Raw genomic sequence first — 18,530 nt, forward strand, 5'->3', positions numbered from 1 at the left:
GCAAAGTCTTTCAAGTTTAACATACTAAACATGTGAAGCCAAAACTCAGTCTCCATTTTTAGTTTGGCTCCAGAGAGCAGCAAAACCAGGAATTATACTGAGGAGCAGGGACGGCCCCGTCAGTATAGGCCGACTCGGTCGTTGCCTAGGGCGTTGCCTTCAACAGGGCACACGGGGCGCCCAATGATGACGTCACGTCATTGAGGGCCATGTAGGCAGGGGCACCAATCGCGCGTTCCGCCTGGGGCGCCAGCTGCCGCAGCCCGCCTCAGGACATCCCTGCTGAGGAGGCCTCCTACTTCCCAGGCTTCTGATTTATCCAGTGAACAACTCAATTCCCTACTTCCAAAGCTATTTTGGAATCAATACATGTCAGCAATGTGTAGACTATGTATAGTCTTTCATTACAATATAATACTACTGTGTTTACTAATTATAAAAATAAATGGGTTTCTGGAACATCTTAGTCGGTACCGAAAAATATGTCCCTATCTGGGAATTGTGCTCTGTGTCTTGCAAAAGTTCCCTCTACTTGTAGAAGACATATGATCTTCTACCTATATACAAAATACTTGTAAACTACCTGTGAAAGCATATCATCCCCATAAACTATATTTCCTAAATCTAAAAGCATCTAAATGTGTTTTAATCTCATTTCCTTTCTTATGTTGAAAGAACCAGATCTGAAAAAATTGTGTGGATTCTCTTAAAAAAATAATCGCTTCTTCAGTAGGTCATTCAGGCAGTCACAGTAATTAATCTTGTCCCTGTGTAACCCACGGATAAGTGAATTATCCCCTCTCTACTCCCCCTACATAGGATAAGAAGCTGTTACAAAAAAGCATGACTTGACGGATAAAGCAGTAGACTTCTTCAGATCCCTACTTCAACATCCCATGTCAATCAACATAGTAGCCCTGACACTTGCTGCTAGTAGTTGTGTTGGTGCGATAAGGGAGGATAAAGCAGGCCCAAGCCACTCTGAGCATCCTAGATCCATCACAGTGGTGCTGAAAAGGGTGGCTCAGTGCAGTCCTCCGGAGAGTAAAAGGTTTGTGGGATGAACCATACTGTTACTCCAAAAGAAACAATGTGTCCCTTTCTAGACTGTATTGCAGTCTAACCACCTACTCAGGTCAGCAGACCATGCCCAATGGAGTCATGAAGCATTTACTCATCAGGCTCATCTATGTGGCTGTCTTCTGCTCATGTTTAGTATGAGGCGGCGGGAGGCAATTCCCTACTCTTGGTTCATATATAATATTGCATGAACTGTTATGGCTCTTAACATGAAAATGTAAGTTTTCATAATCTGTGATAAGATCACACTGCCAGATCTAGTCTGATCTCACCTTTTCAAGGTAATCCCCCCCCCCGCATTCAAAATAGTCAAGTCAGTCAACAGTCTTTTCAATTATTCATGTAAGTTGCCAGCTATTTAAATTTAACCTTAATAAATAGTCACAACTTGTAACCAACATGATTTCTTTATCAAGATAGACAACATACAGAAATATCCTCATTTGAAAGATGGCGTCTGGGACCAAGGTGATAGGCTTCTAAGCAGTAAGTAGGGTATGTACATAATAGAGCAGAGGTGAGCAATAATTTTTGTAGGGGGGGGCCACTTAATGAATTGTTCTATGTGGTGATAGGCCAGCTCCACCCCCGGAAGGGGCAGGGCCTGGGGAGGAAGCTGTGGAGATGGGACTAGCTCTCCCCCAAAGTTGTCTGGGGCCAGAGGCTTTGAATTAAAATATACAGCAAAGGACTCCCAGCCCCTGCCAGGTAGCACCGGGATTGTGAGCAGTGAGCCAGAAAGCGACCAGATGCAGTCCAGGGGCCGGATCAAAGTGGTAAAGCGGGCTAAAGCCAGCCCGCAGGCTGCATCTTGCCCAGCCCTGTAATAGTCACACTGAATTAGATTCTTCTCCCTCTGTTGACATGTTCTGTTGAGTGCCCCTTTTGCAGAAAAAGGGGTTCAGTGCTGGAATCAGGTTCCATAAAGGGCTAGGGTTGTGAGGTGAGAAAAACAGGTTTCACCTAAGCAGCAATAGGAAGAGAAGTTCTGACAAGTGATAATGCTGCAAGATCCCTCTTGAAAAGGCTAGCACAGTCAGGGAGAAGCAGGGAAAAGTGAAAGAAGTGACTGTTAAGCCAAAAGCAGAAACATGAACGAGAGCCATAGAAAAATACAAACGAAGCTCAAAAAAATAGGCCAGGGAAAAGAAAAATGCCCTTCCTCCTCACATAAAAAGGTAATAAGACCGTGTCTAGATTATAGAAGCACTTTGTCAGTACAGCGATATGCTATAGCAGAGTACTCCACTGGCAAAGTACTCCTGCTGGGGATGCAATTTACACCAGCCTCCTACCTCCCTAAGCACAATAATCTATACCAGCAAAGTGCAGTTTTCTAGTCTAACTGCATCTGTACTATGGATTTTTGACAGCACAGCTATGTTGGTCAGAGATCACATCCCTGGTCAACATTGCTATGCCATCAAAAGTTTGTCATTTAGACTTGGCCTGAGTTCCTGCTTCCCTCTCACTGCACTATTAACACTCCACACTTAGGCACAAAATTGTTGGCATGGGGCAGAGGAGGATCCAATTGCCCAGATAACACAATTCTGAACTTTTCCTTGCAGGGGGAACCTTTGACTGTACCCTCCTGTTTCAAAGGAGGCTGATGGGATAGGGAAGTACTGCTTCCAGTCCTCTGTAGCTACCACCCCAATCTCCTCTGTTGTCTAGTTCCATTCTTCTGAGAGATCCACTCTCCTGGCAGACACTTGCCACACCTGTAAATGCCTCCTTCCCCAAAACAAGAACAATACCTTCGCTTAGCCTACAAGACTTGTTCCCTCACCCAACGTCTTCCTTCTCTACACAGGGATTCCCTCTTGCCCATGTCATTATACCTTTCCTCATTGAGCTGGATACTCTTCAAGTCTTCATTTAGAAATTATAATGGGGTCAAGATGCATTAGGAAGTTTTCATTAACTGGCTCCATAAATATAGTTTGGGGTTTGCCAGGATACAAAAATGATAAAATAGTATGTACTTTGTGGAACCTTTCTTCTAAGGATCTTGAAGCACTTTAATAAATATAACCTTTTAAATATTTTTAATGATTTCAGAGCTTTTTAGAAACCACGAGGAAAATTTTTCATATAAAAATGTGTTCATGATATACATATGACAAAATGTTTAATATTGGTTGGCTGTTGAACATCTAACTGTAAACTCTTTACTTTTCATTTTCGGTAATTGATACTAATGCTTCAAACAAAGAAAACAAAACTTCAGTTAAATAATTTGTTCTACATGCACTAAGATTTCCTCTCCCTATCCCCAACTACTTTTAAAGAGCGTTAAGTTTTCCTTAAAATGTCTACATTAATAATTTCTTTTATTCATCTGAGCTTTTGAGATGCACCTCATTGGATAATCGTAGGGAAAGGTGACTTATGTGCTAGTCCCCTGTTGCTGCCATTTGGAAACCATGGTGGAAATCAAACATGAAAGTACAAAGTGTATTCTTTTTATTAATAACTCTTGGGGTACTTTGAGAAAAGAGAAAAAAAGCAGTATGTTCTGTGAATGCAGCCACATCCCACACTATTTCCCAGGGAAGGCAATGAAATGAGTCAAAGGAGAGACAGTCTTGAATGATATAAAGCCACAGACTCTACGGGTAAACGGCATTCACATATCTTGTATGTCCATTTATTGTTTTTAAAATAATCACCCTTTGTTTAAAAAAAAAAAAAAACACTACAGGGGCATGGTAATTCTTTAAATAAGTTGGAATCTAGTAGTAGTTCAGCTCCTTGCACCAGCTGGTCTATGTTGTACACAGAAGCTAATTATACTAGCCTTAACTTGTTTTAACTACTAAAAATCTCTCTCTGTGCATTAACTTTCAGATTTTCCTGCAATTAATTTTTCTTCTAAAAAATTATATTCTATTTTACTTAAATTCCTCTTTAAACAAAACAAAATTCAGTATGCAAGATAACCTTGGAGTATATTTTCTTTAATATTGTGTGCTTTAATTTGGTGCATCTTTTCTGGTCAAAGCAACTGCATAGGTCCTTACTGCAGAAAGCAAAGAATGTCTAAATATTGTTTAAGACTGTAAGAAAGCCACTTCCATTAAGTTATACGAGTGCAGCAACTTGTGCCACCAAATATTCCCCAGAGATCTAAATCAGTTTGGTAATACTGGACTTCATTATAACTGAAAATGAAAACAACTTATGCAGGAAACCATAAAACCCTTCAAGTTAACTGTAGTCAACGGCAAAATCTTATTAGAGATAATAGACATATTGTGTCCCAATTTAAATGGTCAGAGATCATGGTCTGACTGAATTCCAAATGCTGTCTGTGTGAAGAATCTGCAATCTTCCCAAAACACCCATTTATTCCCTTCCATGTTCCTAGTCTCAAAAGTCTGGGTGTGTATAACTACTCTGTAGTAGGCACTTCAAAATCCTTACAATGGTGAGGCTTTATTTACACACATTAATTATCTATTACAAGTTCCATCACTTCCCTTGTCTCTTCCCACCATCCACAAAAGGATACACGGCTACATCTCTTTTACCACCCACAAAAGTATACTGTCCTCTCCATTACATCCTTTGATAAGGATGTCTACTGTCTAGGACAGTGTTTCTGAACCTTTTTTTTATAAAGTACCCCTTTAAAAAAATTATAAGTACCCCCAGTACCTACAGTTTACAGACACACCATCTTTTCTACCATTGCAACACATTTGTTTAAACAACTTAATCATAGCTGGGCAAGCAATGAAATTTTGGGGTGTAAAAAGTACAAAAATAATAAAACACTGTAAAACGTAAAAAAAAAATATTCAGTTTTCCCAAATTTCAGTTGTGTTGATGAAATTTACCCCAGACTTCTCTCGAGTACCCCTAAGAGTACTCGTACCAATGGTTGAGAAACACTGGTCTAGGAATCAGAGTAGCAAATGTAGGAGAAACTCCACCAATGCTCCTACAAGAATTTTTTCAATTTTATTTTTAAATGCTCTCATAAAATGAAAGAAGTTATAAATAAATGTGGGTGGATTATATTAAGGGAAAAATGATAGTGCCATTGACTATAGAATTCTGAATTAGAAATACAATACAGGAGTTGATTTAGGGGAGTGCGGTGTAAAAGTAACCATCACATTAGCAGCTCTGCAAAATCCCACATTAAATGTGATATTTTTTCGAAGGAAGGAATGTTTATGTACTAACACACAACAGTAAATTTTAACATCCATGTGGAATTTTTACACACATCCATCTCTCTCTCTCTCTCTCCAAAATAATAAAAGTATAATACAGATCTCTTTTTGGTGGGCAGAGGGGAAGGACCTATGGGTATGGAATGATTTGCCTTAGCTTCCCAAATACCTTTACTTTTTTCCCCAAAAAGAGTAGGTAACTAGTAGAACAACATGCTCCAGAACAGCGAACAGAGACATTGTAGAGCCATCAGTTCAGGCAGCCTTCTTGTCAGATTTCCCCTCTTACTCTGCAGTTAATCATGGCTCTGGCTGCAAGTCCGTTGGGTCCTCCCTAACAGAATATGAAATCATCACATTTCCATCCCTTCTAATCGTGTGCAACTTAATGTTGATTTTATCACAGTTTGCAAAGAATTAATTACTGTAAAATCCTGCAGAGACTCTACTTTGTAGTAACATTCAACTGCCTGAAACAAAAGTTGTCCAATCACTTCTAAACTGAGTTTATTATTATAGAGCTGATGTATACCCCTATGGGAATGAGAATGGATTCAGGAGATTTAAAAGAATATGCACATGTTTATAGTATCATTAAATGCTCATTAGGCAAGACACCTGGCCAAAAAAAGTGGACACAGAATTAACAGGCACTGCAAAAGCCCAAATGTACTCATTGATTCAAACAGGCCACTTATCAGAAATGCAACAAGTTCATGTTAAAGGAGACTTCTAAATCCCTGTGTAAAAAATTACATGGGTCTAATGGAACATAGCTTTTATATATATATTTTGTATAAATTAACAGCAGAACCAAGAAGTCTTGGATTCTTTGGAATTCATATTTTACTGGAGCAGTTAAAGACACATAAGTTTCCCAAAGGGTAAGTTTTAAATACTGTAGCTGGATTGCTGGCTATCACTGAATATACAGTACAAGGAACTGCTTAGTTTGGGTTCACACATTGCCCTCTCTCCAGTTTACAATGCAAATACCAGGCTTCCACACACCTTCTTTACCAAGTTTCCTCAGTTCTTGACAGATTTTCCTCTCATTATCATTCTGCTTAGGAAGCGGTGACAAAGATACACAGGAATATAAATAGTAAGATTTCTTCTGTCTAAAGACATTTTATAAAAAAAACCTCTACATACTCAGTAAATTGCCCTTTCAGTTTGCAAACAGCATGCCTACCATACTGTAGAAATAAATGGTGACAATTATTTTCCTTCCCTACAGTCTCCATGTTGCTATGACGTCTGCATATATTAAAGCTTGACTCTTTCCAAGCTGGGAAAGAGAGCCAAAGTTAACAGCAAATAGGTTGTGAATTACTCTGGCAGCCCTCCCCTCACATCGACTAGCTAAAGTGTGTAGGGGGAGAAAGGGTAAAGACACTTCCCTTCATTAATATATCTGCTGGGAACACAGCGGGGGCAGCTGAGCAAAGCTCTTTCTTTTGCATTTGAAATCGCAGGAGATAAATCTAGCCTCTCTCCCCCAGAAGAGGTATTTATAAACAAACTCAAATCAGCTGCACAGCATTCTTCTCCCTTAGGCCACTGAGCAATGTCTCCTTCACCTTGCCTAGGTGAGACTAAAATGAACAAATCCTCCCACCATGCAGGTTTTCTGCAAGATAGGTCCTGAAATGGCAAAGGATTGAAGTCACAAGGTCAAACTGTGAAGCCAAAAGGTTGCTGTGGCCTCTTCTATGCATTCCTGCTGTCTAGATTTCTCCAATGTCAGTGGGCTCTCACCCAGCTCCAGAGTGCAGCTTCCCCATCCCCCATCCCCACTGCAGTCTTTTCTAGTCCTTCCAGCAAAAGGTTATTAGCATTTGGTTAATGCAGGAGAATTCCTAGAGAGCATTCAGAGGCGGCACACATTCAGACTAGCATCCATTTACTTCAAGTCTCTCTGGGGTAGGAGGTAAGGGTGGGGGAATGTTACATGTTCCTGGAAAAAGATGAATTTTATAACAATCACTGTATTTTATTTAACTGCTAACTCAGAGTACCAATGTGTAAGACCATTTAGAGAATAATCTCACAGAAAAGTTGTAGCATAACAATGATGACAAAACAATCAAATTTTAGGGTTCAGTTCCAGCTGATTTTATTTCCTTCCCGAAAAAAATTATTTACAGAAGGTATATCAACAATCTGACAGGCAGTGAACTGGACATGATTAGCTGGCATGATTTTTTTCCTCTTTCCTAACGTTGTGTTGTGGGGCAATCGTTAGACAAAAATATTCTACACAGCATATTGCACAGGGTGGATGACCAAAAACAAAAAACAACAAAAAAACCCTTAACGGAACCACCTCAATAGGCAGACGTCCTAGTGCCTGTCATGTTATATTAACATACATAAACACACAATCTTCTTTTTTCTTATTATAATACAGACTTAAATGTACAAAGATGTTTTCACTTTTTTCATCTTAAACACAACAGCTATAAACCTGAATACATATGCTATCATCATGCCATAAGAGACTAAAACAATTATATTTAGCGACAAGTAGAAAGGATTAAATAGTCAAATACAAGAATGAAAAACGCAGTACATAGTGTCGCAAACTCAAATCGGCATTTAGATAGATCCAGTGGTTTAAACGGCACGTTTTTTTGTTTATAAAAAAGTGCAAAAGATGTGGTTTACAAGTTAAAGGTACAGGATCCCTTTTTTCTGTAAATGCACCAGTTGCTTTAACGTGCCTGTCTGATACCTGGTTTTACTTAATTATGGGATTTTTAAAATTAGAAGATAGTATATTACCTTGATTTTTCCCTTCCCTCTTAGAAAACAGTAAGATTAAACATTGGGTACTGGTGGTATGTATAAGGGATACTGTCACTTTAAGAAGCCTGCAGATTGGAGTGTAAACATGGAGAAAATAGGGGCTGATTTTTGTGTGTATGGATGAGACATTAATCAGCGGCCCTTGTAATTATAATCAGGAAATCCAAACAGCAATTTACACCGATTTACACCCCCTTTATATATTTTTTACAAAAATACACTGAGAAAATAATCAAACGTTTTCATCTCTCTTTTCTTTTGTTTTAAAAGTGTCAAAAGTCTACATTTAAATATAAAAAATTAAAAGTTAAAACTCTAGCCCTTCAGTGAAGGAGACATAAAAATGGTGCGAGTAACAACGAGAACTACCAAAAAAGGACAAAGAAATACAAGTCAAAAATGTTTGGCCAGTATAAATACATCCACTTATAAAATGGCATCCGATTACATTTACAAGGAGAAAAAAAAAACAAAGGAATAGAGCATCGGTGAGAAAAAACAGTCTTTTCATTTACAGCCATGAGGAACAAACACATACATACTCTGAGAAAAATTTGGTCCTGATTTTTTTAAAAAAGTCCAGCACAGATTTGAGTTGCGTTTGAATCCTTTAAAGAGTTAAGAATGAAAAAAGCTGGTGATTTTTGTAGGAATCAAACATAGCGCCATCTATCTGCTTTTATAGTATCCTAACACTATTTTAAACTGTTCAACAGTCTTACAGAAATCTTAAAAAGATAGACAGGATAACATGCTATATTAAACCCCACCAGTGAAATAATCCAACACCATCACGATTCTGAGTAAGAAGAAAAAACATTGTTTTTTGCAAAAGCAACCGCCCGCCCTCCGTTTCCCCTGTACCACATTATTACAGAAACTGTTTAGTATGTCTCCGTTTAAAAAAAAAAAGTTTTCCGTATTCATGAAGTCCCATTTCATTGATTTATTTCTCTCTATATAATAAGGTGACTGAGAAAAGCACTGCCACCTTCTCCTCTGTACGTGCAAATGCATTTCAGTTTATTATTATCTTCCTCTAGTTGTCTTTCCAGTTCATCTTTTTATAAAGGCAAAAAACAAAAAAACAAAACCCAACCCACTCCAAGCCCTTCCTCTTCTCTGTCCAACTAAGATCGCAGTTCAGATCCTAGCTCAATTCGCCCTTTCCGCCTCCCATCATCTTCATCTCCTCTTGCTGCAGGAAAAAAAAATCGAAATAGGATTCGCTTCCCTTCCCTTCCCCCACACCATGTAAATCCTGCAGTCTTTTTTCTTAACCAGTTCCCATCTCTCAGGAAAGAGCAAAATACTCGAGATCTTCAGCACAATGAATCACTCCCTCTTCTTTTTCACATAAAGTGGATGAAAACAAATCAACCCCCCAGAGGTGTGTGTGGTTTCTCCCCTCGGTTTCTCTTTTAAAAAAGAAAATAAAAGAAAACTCTCCCGCCAGTCTCTAGAAATTAACATCAGGCTCGCCTTTTGAAAGGGGCGTGTGTGGCTGGGGGGATGTGTGTGCGTCTTTCTTCGAGCAGAAGGGAGCGAGCGTGTGTCTATTTTTTTAAGGACGATTCCTTTTTCTCACATCGGTTTTTGAAAAGCACAGCAAGTCAGTTTCATCAGCCCCTCCAAGGAAAAAAAGATACACCCAACGGCGTGGGCGAGTCCTCTCAATAATGTGTGTCTACGTCTCCCCGGGTATTTATTCGGTTTTTCTCCCCTCAGTAAGTGAAGACCAGGTTTGAAATGCTGGACTCCAGCCAGTCCCCTGAGATCATCTCACTTACCTCCGGGGTACAGTAGTCCGGGAACTCAAAGTGCGAGCCCGAGCCAGGCTCGAAGTTAAAATCTAGGTCCCGGTCCAGCACGGACGAGCCGAAGCTGCCCAGGGACATGCTCTCAAAACCGGGGCTGGGGTTCAGGTCCAACAGGTCGTCTTCAAACTCGTCGTCCGAGGAAGAGGAGCCGGAGGAGGACGAGGACGAGGAGGAATGGGAGGAAGCCGAGGAGGAATGGGACGTGGACGGGGCCGGGGAAGACGCCCGCAGGCTGGTGTAGCTGCGGTGATCCGAGGGGGACCTGCTGCCCGGCGGGGAAGGGCAGGAGATGCAGCTGCAGTCTCCGTCCTGCGGGCCCCCTCCGGCGCCCCCCTCCTCGTACAGGCTCAGAGGGTCGCTGGCGTCCGTGGAGCAGCTCAGGGTCGGGCTGGCCGGCACGGCGCCCCCAGGGGAGGAGGAGGAGGAGGACGCGCTGTGCCCGGGGCCCCCGCCCGAGCCGAAGACGTAGACCCGCTTGAGCTTCTTCTCCGAGAGGTGCTTGCCGGAGGCCGAGCAGGAGGCGGCTGCGGCGCCGCGGGATTTGTACAGCGAGTGGTGGTCCGGGGGCAGCAGGGCGGCCTGAGCCGGCTGCTCGGCGGGGAAGGGGGCGGCTTTGCTGCCCAGGAGCACCTTGGCGTGCGGCTTGCTGGCCCCGGAGCCGCCGCTGGCGGGGGAGAGCTTGGAGCCGCCGCTCTTCTTCGGGGCGGGCTTGGCAGGGTTCGTGCTGCCCCCGCCGCTGCCGGTGCCGCCCCCGCTGGCGCCGCCGCTGCCCCCGCCGCTCTTGTCTCCTTTCTCGCCGGGCTTGGCGGAGCTATTCCCCGATTTCACCTTCTTCCTGGGCCGGTACTTGTAGTCGGGATAGTCCGCCATGTGCTTGAGCCGCAGCCGCTCCGCCTCCCGGATGAAGGGGATCTTGTCGCTGTCCTTGAGCAGTTTCCAGCGCTTGCCCAGGCGCTTGGAGATCTCGGCGTTGTGCATGTCCGGGGACTGCTCCATGATCTTCCTCCTCTCGATCTGGGACCACACCATGAAGGCGTTCATGGGCCGCTTGATGTGCCCGCTGGGGGTCTTGCACCAGCTCGGGTCGTCCGCCTTGCCCCCGGTGGACGCGGTGGAGCCCGGCGTGGGAGAGGAGGCGATGCCCAGCTCGATGCCGGCCCCGGAGTCCGAGGTCTCTCCGGCCAGAAGTGCTTCCGTGTTCTCCGCGTTGTTCGTCTGCTGCACCATCTCTGGGTCTCACACACGGCGGCGGCGGCGGCTTGCAGGGAGGTCGCCGGAGCTCCGCTCGACACCAGTGCAACGTAAAAAAAAATGCACTCAACTTTAACAGGTACAACAAGGAAGGGGAACGAACCAAACAGTCCCAAACCACAGCGAAATGCTCAGCCCTTCGCCAACGCGCAGCCCCTTTGCTAAGTAGTTGTAGTTCCAGACAGACTCGTCTCCAGCGCTCTGTGCAGTCCTTCCCCCTTTGCTCTCTATTAATTTAGCGGCAGCAGCCCGTGCTCAACGTGGAACAGAACCAGTTTCTTTAAAAATGCTGCAATTCCCCCTCTCCTGGTCAGTGTTTCCCCCCCTCCCCTCCCCGAAGCAGTTGATTCCAGTTCACAAGTGCTTTTTCTCTGCCCAAGATGTTTCAGAAAAGCAGCACACGCGGTGGTAAAGCCTCTCACTACTGTGCCCAGCAACACACACACACACAGAAAAAAAAACCCAATCAAAACAAACCAAAAAAAGAAAAAAAAAGAAAAAAGAAAAACCAGACTCCAGGACTCGTGGCTGTGGAGTCAGTGATCAGGAGTTTGTGCAATTAATTATTTGGCTGTTGAGAGGTATTGAATAAAAAAAAACCCCACTCATGCAACCGGGTAGCATTAATAAATGTGTGCCTTTCCCGTACGAAGAGCGGTGACTAATGCGATAAAATATATTTAGTCCCGTTTTCCCTTCCTTTGCATGCACACCCCCAAAGAGAGGAGAGACACAGACCGGGGCTACTGGTATTGGCCTCTTCCCCCTCACACACTGTTTCTCTTTCTGCAGCTTAGAGCGGACCCCAAATTCCGCCTAGCGCCTCTTTATCCTTTCACAGTCCTTGCCCCGGCCAATCACTCGCTGTATCCAACGCTTCCTCGTGCCAAACCCCACCCCGCCGGCTGCTATTGGCTTGGAACCCGATGCAATAATAATCACCGCGTGCAATGAGAAGCTCCAAATCTGACCTCATTCCAATTTACAGAGCAAACTTTTTAAAAGGGCCAGAAGTGCAGCTGAGATTTCTGAGTCTCTTTTCCTTTTGCATTTCTCCTCCCCTTTTCTCTTCTCTCCCACCCCCGTGTGTGTGTGTGATAATGCACTAAATTATTGAGGGGTGGGAAGAGGGATACATATGCTATCCTTTATGTTAGATAGCAAGTTGGAGGGGGAGAAGTGAAATAAAACTGTATAGGGGAGTTTTACCTTCTGCATAAAGGGAAGGTGATTAGTTGTGAATATTAGTTCCTTTCAGCACCAAAAGACAAAAAAAAATCAACATATGAAAAAAAAAATCTGTTCCTTGTGGAAAAAAAGATTCAGTCTGAGAAAGGGAGGGGGAGAGAAAGCAAAGATAAAAGGAGTAATTTAAAAGCCACTGAAAAATGGCTATAGCTCTGTCATCACAAATATTTTCACATTAATTCCTATATCACAAGTGCTTACAACAATTTATTCACTTACAATGATCTCAAAATACTTGCAGTGCTGTTAAGAAATTCAAAGATCCCCATTCCTCCTAGCCAGATTGCTTTTTTGACACTGCAGTGATTGAAAATAGATCACATTTTCTCCATCGCTCAAACTAATGATGAACCATGGATTTAGGACACAGTTCTGTAAAAGTGAACAGTTTAATAATTGTGATAATATAATGAGTAACTGTTGTTTATTAGGATGCTTCTATCTCATTTTCCTCTGGAAGTTGGGTGGGAGCAAGAGGCGTTTCTCTTATCTAATGTTTACCATTCACACCCTCTTGTTTGCTTCATCATTGTATATAGTATAGGCATCCTGTCTACTGGCAAGCCCACTTGGCTCAGGGTGCGCTGCTGCTAGGTGATGGAGTTCTACATCTCTCATTAAACTTGCAGTGCAGCACCCATGTTACACAGTGAGAATGATGACAGAACTGTTTTTAAATCTAATGAGGAAGGAAGGGGGGATATCTTGTGGGAAGTTGCTACTGTGACACCAATATATTCAACACGGAACTGTTTGCTGGCATGACAAGCAAGATAGAAAAGAAATCCATCAGTCCATATAGCACCCAATTTCCAAATTAAGACATATCTAAATTGGCAAGCACATTTGTACTTTATTGCTTTTGTCAGTTTAAAAAACACTGTCAAAGTAGTTTAGGCCTCTAATCTCTTATCACAAAAGTATCTGTTTTCCATCAAGTTATAACAAGCATAGCACAGAAGAGATTTTAAATCCAACCTTCTACCTCATTAAATTAAATAAATCAGAATTTGAAAAGGACAGTGTAATAATCATTTGTGTTACAGAGCTTTCCTGCATCTTCTGTAGCACCAGTTAATATACACTGAGGCTGTGTCTAGACTGGCCAGCTTTTCCGGAAAATCAGCCACTTTTCCGGAAAAACTTGCCAGCTGTCTACACTGGCCACTTGAATTTCAGCAAAAGCACTGATGATCTCATGTAAGAAATCAGTGCTCCCTGCGCAAATACTATGCTGCTCCCGTTCGGGCAAAAGTCCTTTTGTGCAAAAGAGCCAGTGTAGACCGCCCAGATTTGTTTTCCGCAAAAAAGCCCCGATCGCGAAAATGGCAATTGGGGCTTTTTTGTGGAAAAGCGTGTCTAGATTGGCACGGATGCTTTTCTGCAAAAAGTGCTTTTGTGGAAAAGCATCCGTGCCAAGCTAGATGCTCTGTTCCAAAAATGCTTTTAACGGAAAACTTTTCCGTTAAAAGCATTTCCGGAAAATCATGCCAGTCTAGACGTAGCCTGAGGGGGCTACGTCTACATTGGCCCCTTTTCCGGAAGGGGCATGTTAATTTCACGAGTCGTAATAGGGAAATCCGTGGGGGATTTAAATATCCCCCGCGGCATTTAAATAAAAGTGTCCACCACTTTTTTCCGGCTTTTAGAAAAGCCGGAAAAGAGCGTCTACACTGGCCCCGATCCTCCGGAAAAGAAGCCCTTTTCCAGAGGATCTTATTCCTACTTTGCCAGCTGTCTACACTGACCACTTGAATTTCCGCAAGAACACTGACAATCACATGTAAGATTGTCAGTGTTCTTGCGGAAATACTGTGCTGCTCCCATTTGGGCAAAAGCCCTATTGTGTGGTATTGTTTTGCGCAAAAAAGCCCTGATCGCAAAAATGGTAGTCGGGGCTTTCTTGCGCAAAACCGCATCTAGATTGGCACAGACACTTTTCCGCAAAAAGTGCTTTTTTCTATCTTGACGCTCTTTTCCGCAAATGCTTTTAACGGAAACACTTTTCCGTTAAAAGCATTTGCGGAAAAGCATGCCAGTCTAGACGTTGCCTGAGGTTAAAGACTTAGGTCCACCTACAAACAAGAAAAATTACTCTTCTCCAAAGTTTGCTTGATATCAGTGGTTGTGGTAGTAATAGCCTTTTGGTTAAGTAAATCAGATGTAAATTTCACTTCCCCTAGGGAGTGGAGGGGAGAAGAAACAGAACCCCCCCCCCCCAAATCTTCAAGGTTCTAAGAAAATTATATACAAAAGTTATTTATTTTTCAAAAATGGAAAGCCTATGATAGTGTCCTCCCAAAGACTTGTTTGAATATAAGTTATGAGTTTTTAGGCTCCAAATTTGATCCAAACTAAAACTGCTATGAAATGCAGAGAAAAGGCGTGTGAATTCTAAATGTCTAATCTCTGACAGCAGTTTCCAAAATGAAACATCACTGAATTTTTAAAAACACAATAGCTTCTTATTGTTGAGCCTACACAGCATTTTGTATTCAGTCTGTTGGGTCTTCAGAAGTACCTTCTTCAAACATTAGATCAAAATCTCTTCTAATTTACAATGGCAACACCAGTAACATCAGTATAGTTACATAGATTTACACCAGTATAAATAGAGAAGACTGTGGCCCATTTTTTCCTCACAGCTGTGCTGACATTAAATATATTACTTCATAAAATACCTACACCTATTGCAGTCAGTGGGAGTCCAAACAGGTTCAAAAGTATTTTGGTGTCAAAATGCTACTGACTTTATTCACACCATTTCTGTTCAAGTGTAAAATCCTGAAAAAGCTGTGTCTGAACAGAGCCAGTAACCAAATCTACTGCTTTGCTTGTTATCTTGGATATGTACTGACATTTCAATGTACAGAAATCACACATTTAAAATCTAACTGTAGGTTTTTTTTTTTAATTGCAAGATATCTAAAATAGCCTTATGTTTCTTTCTATCTTGGCTAAAAAAGAAATCCAAATACCACACAAAGAAAAATTGATAGAGACAGATACAAAAGGTAGCAATGAAAACCTACAGGAGAAAAATTATTCCAATAAAATCTTCTATGCAGATTTGTTACTAGAAGCAGGGTCTCGCGCACTATCACTATATAGCAATATAAGTCAATGTTTATGTTAATGAAAACAGTCATGTCAGTTTTATCTCCATTCAAAGAGCATTTCTGTAAAGGAAGGGGAAAAAATCAATTTTTGCTAAATGGAGAAAGACAAAAATCAATGGGTAAAATTTTGAACCTTGTAATTGCAACTAACATTTTAAAAAAATTATAATTTAAAAGACAGTCAAGATGTTAATTGTTGTTTTCATTCTTAATTATTGAATGTAGATTGAGAACACATTGAGACTGGCTAAAGGAATTTAATGTATAAGTAAAGTGCAAACATTCAGCTAAAAGGCAGTTTTAACAGTACTGTCAAAATTTATCCACATTTAATAACTTAAAAGGACTGGAACTGTAGGTTTTCCAAATCTGGGGGTGGAAAAAAGGACACTAGGTGGCAGAGCTGAGCCTCTTCTGTACAAATGAGTAAACTTGGGAAGACATGGATCTAACAAATCCAAAGTTTTATCATCTCCCACCCCCATTTTATCTAGCATTGCAGCTTACAGCTGTACATTTCTGAAAGAATTCCAGTGAGTTTCTATAAAGGACCTATCACGAGGAATAACACACACACCTTAAGCACTTTTCAGTTGACCGAAAATCTCAAACTGACAAGGAAAATTAAGGTCTTTATTTATGCTTAATTGGTATTGAAAGAAGTGCTGGGACTCAAGCAATGTTTTTACTTGTGTAACTGATGCAGCAAGACCAAAGGTGCTGGACTGTCAAATCTGGAGGTGCCATGGCTCAACCCTAGCATAAATTAAGCAGTGTCTTTATTGTTATTAATACAATTATTATGCTTATAGATGAAAACATCTGAAATATTAAACAAAGACATTGATTTGAAGTTTTTGTAAGTAGTAGCAAAATACAAAGATAATAACCATTATTAGCAGATTTAATAATGCAGCTATATAGTGACTTACACCTTTATGGCGCCAAAATGTTAAACTAATTTCTGAGAGTCCTTGAACATGGGGGGGGGGAGGGGGGAGGGAGAAAAGGCCAATTCTTAAGTGTTTTTATTAATGCCTGCATACAGAATAATATTTCCTCATATAGTTACAATATACTGCTGTGCATTTATCTATCATTTTATAATTATATGTTGCATCTTGACATAGTGTATGATATTAAATGTAGAGAGTGTATATTGTAAATAGCACATCTCCACTGCAGAATGGTTTAGGTGTGCAGTATAGCTGTGCATATATTATAAATATATTAAAAACTCAAACGTCTTGTTTACTAGATTCTGGCATTTCACAGTACAGTGTAGGATAAGATTTAACCAACAATTTGGTTATAAGCTTTCAGATCACTTGTCTCCTGAAAGCTGCTGAGGGAAAAAAAAAATTGACACCCCTCCCCCTCTCTGTAAATGCACAGCCAAAGGCAGCAAAGTGGGTTGTGTCTGAAGCTACTTATTCCAGTCTCCCCCCTCCTTTTCCTGTTTTCTCCCCCGACGATTGTGACGGGGTCACTAAAAGAAACGGGAAACAGAGGAAGCTGATGCAGCCACTTATAGAAAAACAAGGCAGCGTTTAGTTTAAACTAGTCCTGTTGGTTTCCGTGAGGATCAAAGCACCTGTGGGAGGAGGAGGGGTCAAGTTGAGCAGGAACAGAAGAAGAGGCACCAGGTGGCAGGTAGGTAACAGGTCGCTTTAGAAGGCTGCCTCTGGCAGCGGTGGAAACAGAGAAGCGTTTTAAGGCTTGACACGCTACAGCTGAACTTTTAATTCACAACTCTCAGAGCCAGGTGCACCGCATGCAAATCCACCTTGAAGTTAGGGTGCCTGCAAACTTTCCAGGCGCTACCGCCAGCCCCTGAGCGCAGCTCCCGAAGCGCGCCCAGTAGCGATTTGAAACCTTTACCATGCATCCACTTTTAAAGCTATTACCACCCTTAAACACGGCAGATCAGCCTACCCGCTTTAGAGATATAAGGGATCCTGGGGGAGGAATCGTTTGAGCTCTCCCTCCCATAGCTATACAATATGCCCACTTTTCCCAACCCTATGCATACAACCTCGCCAGCCTAAGGCATATAAATCCCCACATCCTCCTGCACCCAAACACAGCAAGTAACCTCCAGCTCGCTGTAAAGTACTCCCATATCCCTCACCTCCCTCCCCCAATCCAACGCGCGCGCGCACCCAGTCGCGCTAGATATATAGCCCCGGGGGGGTTGCACGTGGGAGGAAACTCTCCCTGTTCATTGCATCCCTTCCCCCCCTTGCATACCCCACCTTTTTTGTGGGCTGGGCTGGCGGGGAGAGAGCTGGGGCACGGTCATAGCTGGGGCAAAGAAAAGGGGGGGGGGAGAAAGAGGAGGAAGCTTGAACCGCTGCCACGCGACGCTTGTCTGGGGAGGGCGAGGTGGGGGAAGGCGGCGGGCGCGTGGCGGCGCGAGACAGGCAGGTGGCGCGGAGCGGCGGGAGCCGGAGGGGCGCAGGCTCCTCCAGTCTCGCCCGGCGACAGCCAGCCAGGCGCAGGCCGGGGCGAGCGGGCGGGACGCGGGCCAAGGCAGCGCGCGCAGTGCAGGCGTGTCTGGGCGCAGAGCAGCTGGGCGGGCTGCTTTTTCCAGCCGGAGCGGCCTCCGCTTGGTCCCTGGCAGGCTCCGCTGGCGCGGCTGCGAGTTAGGGGCCAGGGTTGAACCCCGCCCTTCCCTGCGCTCCGGCCATTTGTGGGGCTTTGTTGAATTAGTCGAGGGAGGTGCGGTTCAAGCTTCAGCCGCAACCTGGAGCTCCAGCGCTCGCATTTCCCAGCGAAGAACCAGAATGCAGGGGGCTGCCGTCTGGGGAAGGGCTTAGTCTGGTCTTGCAACATTAAAGCCACCCGTGGCGCGACAAGGGTGTAAAAAAATCTGCAGACAGTTGAACCAAATTGGGGTGGGCCACGGATAGGAGCCGCAGCTAAAATTTTACCTGCAGACTTGTTTAGGATGAAAAGGGAACTTTGCTGTTCCCGAGCCTTTGAAGGGGGAAACTGAAGTTTGTTTCTGATTT

At 42.9% G+C, this 18,530-nt stretch overlaps 1 protein-coding gene and 1 long non-coding RNA gene across 4 annotated transcripts in view; one reads left to right on the plus strand and one right to left on the minus strand.

Moving 5' to 3' along the window:
- Positions 1–7,361: 7,361 nt before the first annotated feature.
- Positions 7,362–11,965, minus strand: SOX4 (SRY-box transcription factor 4). Its single transcript, XM_006121838.3, has one exon. The coding sequence runs from the start codon at positions 11,123–11,125 to the stop codon at positions 9,803–9,805; it is 1,323 nt and encodes a 440-aa protein (XP_006121900.3). The 5' UTR covers positions 11,126–11,965; the 3' UTR covers positions 7,362–9,802.
- Positions 11,966–16,537: 4,572 nt separating this feature from the next.
- LOC102448719 (uncharacterized) overlaps positions 16,538–18,530 on the plus strand; it is a 99,339-nt gene continuing 97,346 nt past the window's right edge. For all 3 annotated transcript variants that reach the window (XR_016348833.1, XR_016348835.1, XR_016348834.1), the window contains exon 1: positions 16,538–17,169. This is a non-coding gene — a long non-coding RNA (uncharacterized LOC102448719). The remainder of the gene's footprint in view (positions 17,170–18,530) is intronic.

This window comes from Pelodiscus sinensis, chromosome 2 (assembly GCF_052426305.1).
Source record: "Pelodiscus sinensis isolate ZL-2025 chromosome 2, ASM5242630v1, whole genome shotgun sequence".
NCBI lineage: Eukaryota > Metazoa > Chordata > Testudines > Trionychidae > Pelodiscus > Pelodiscus sinensis.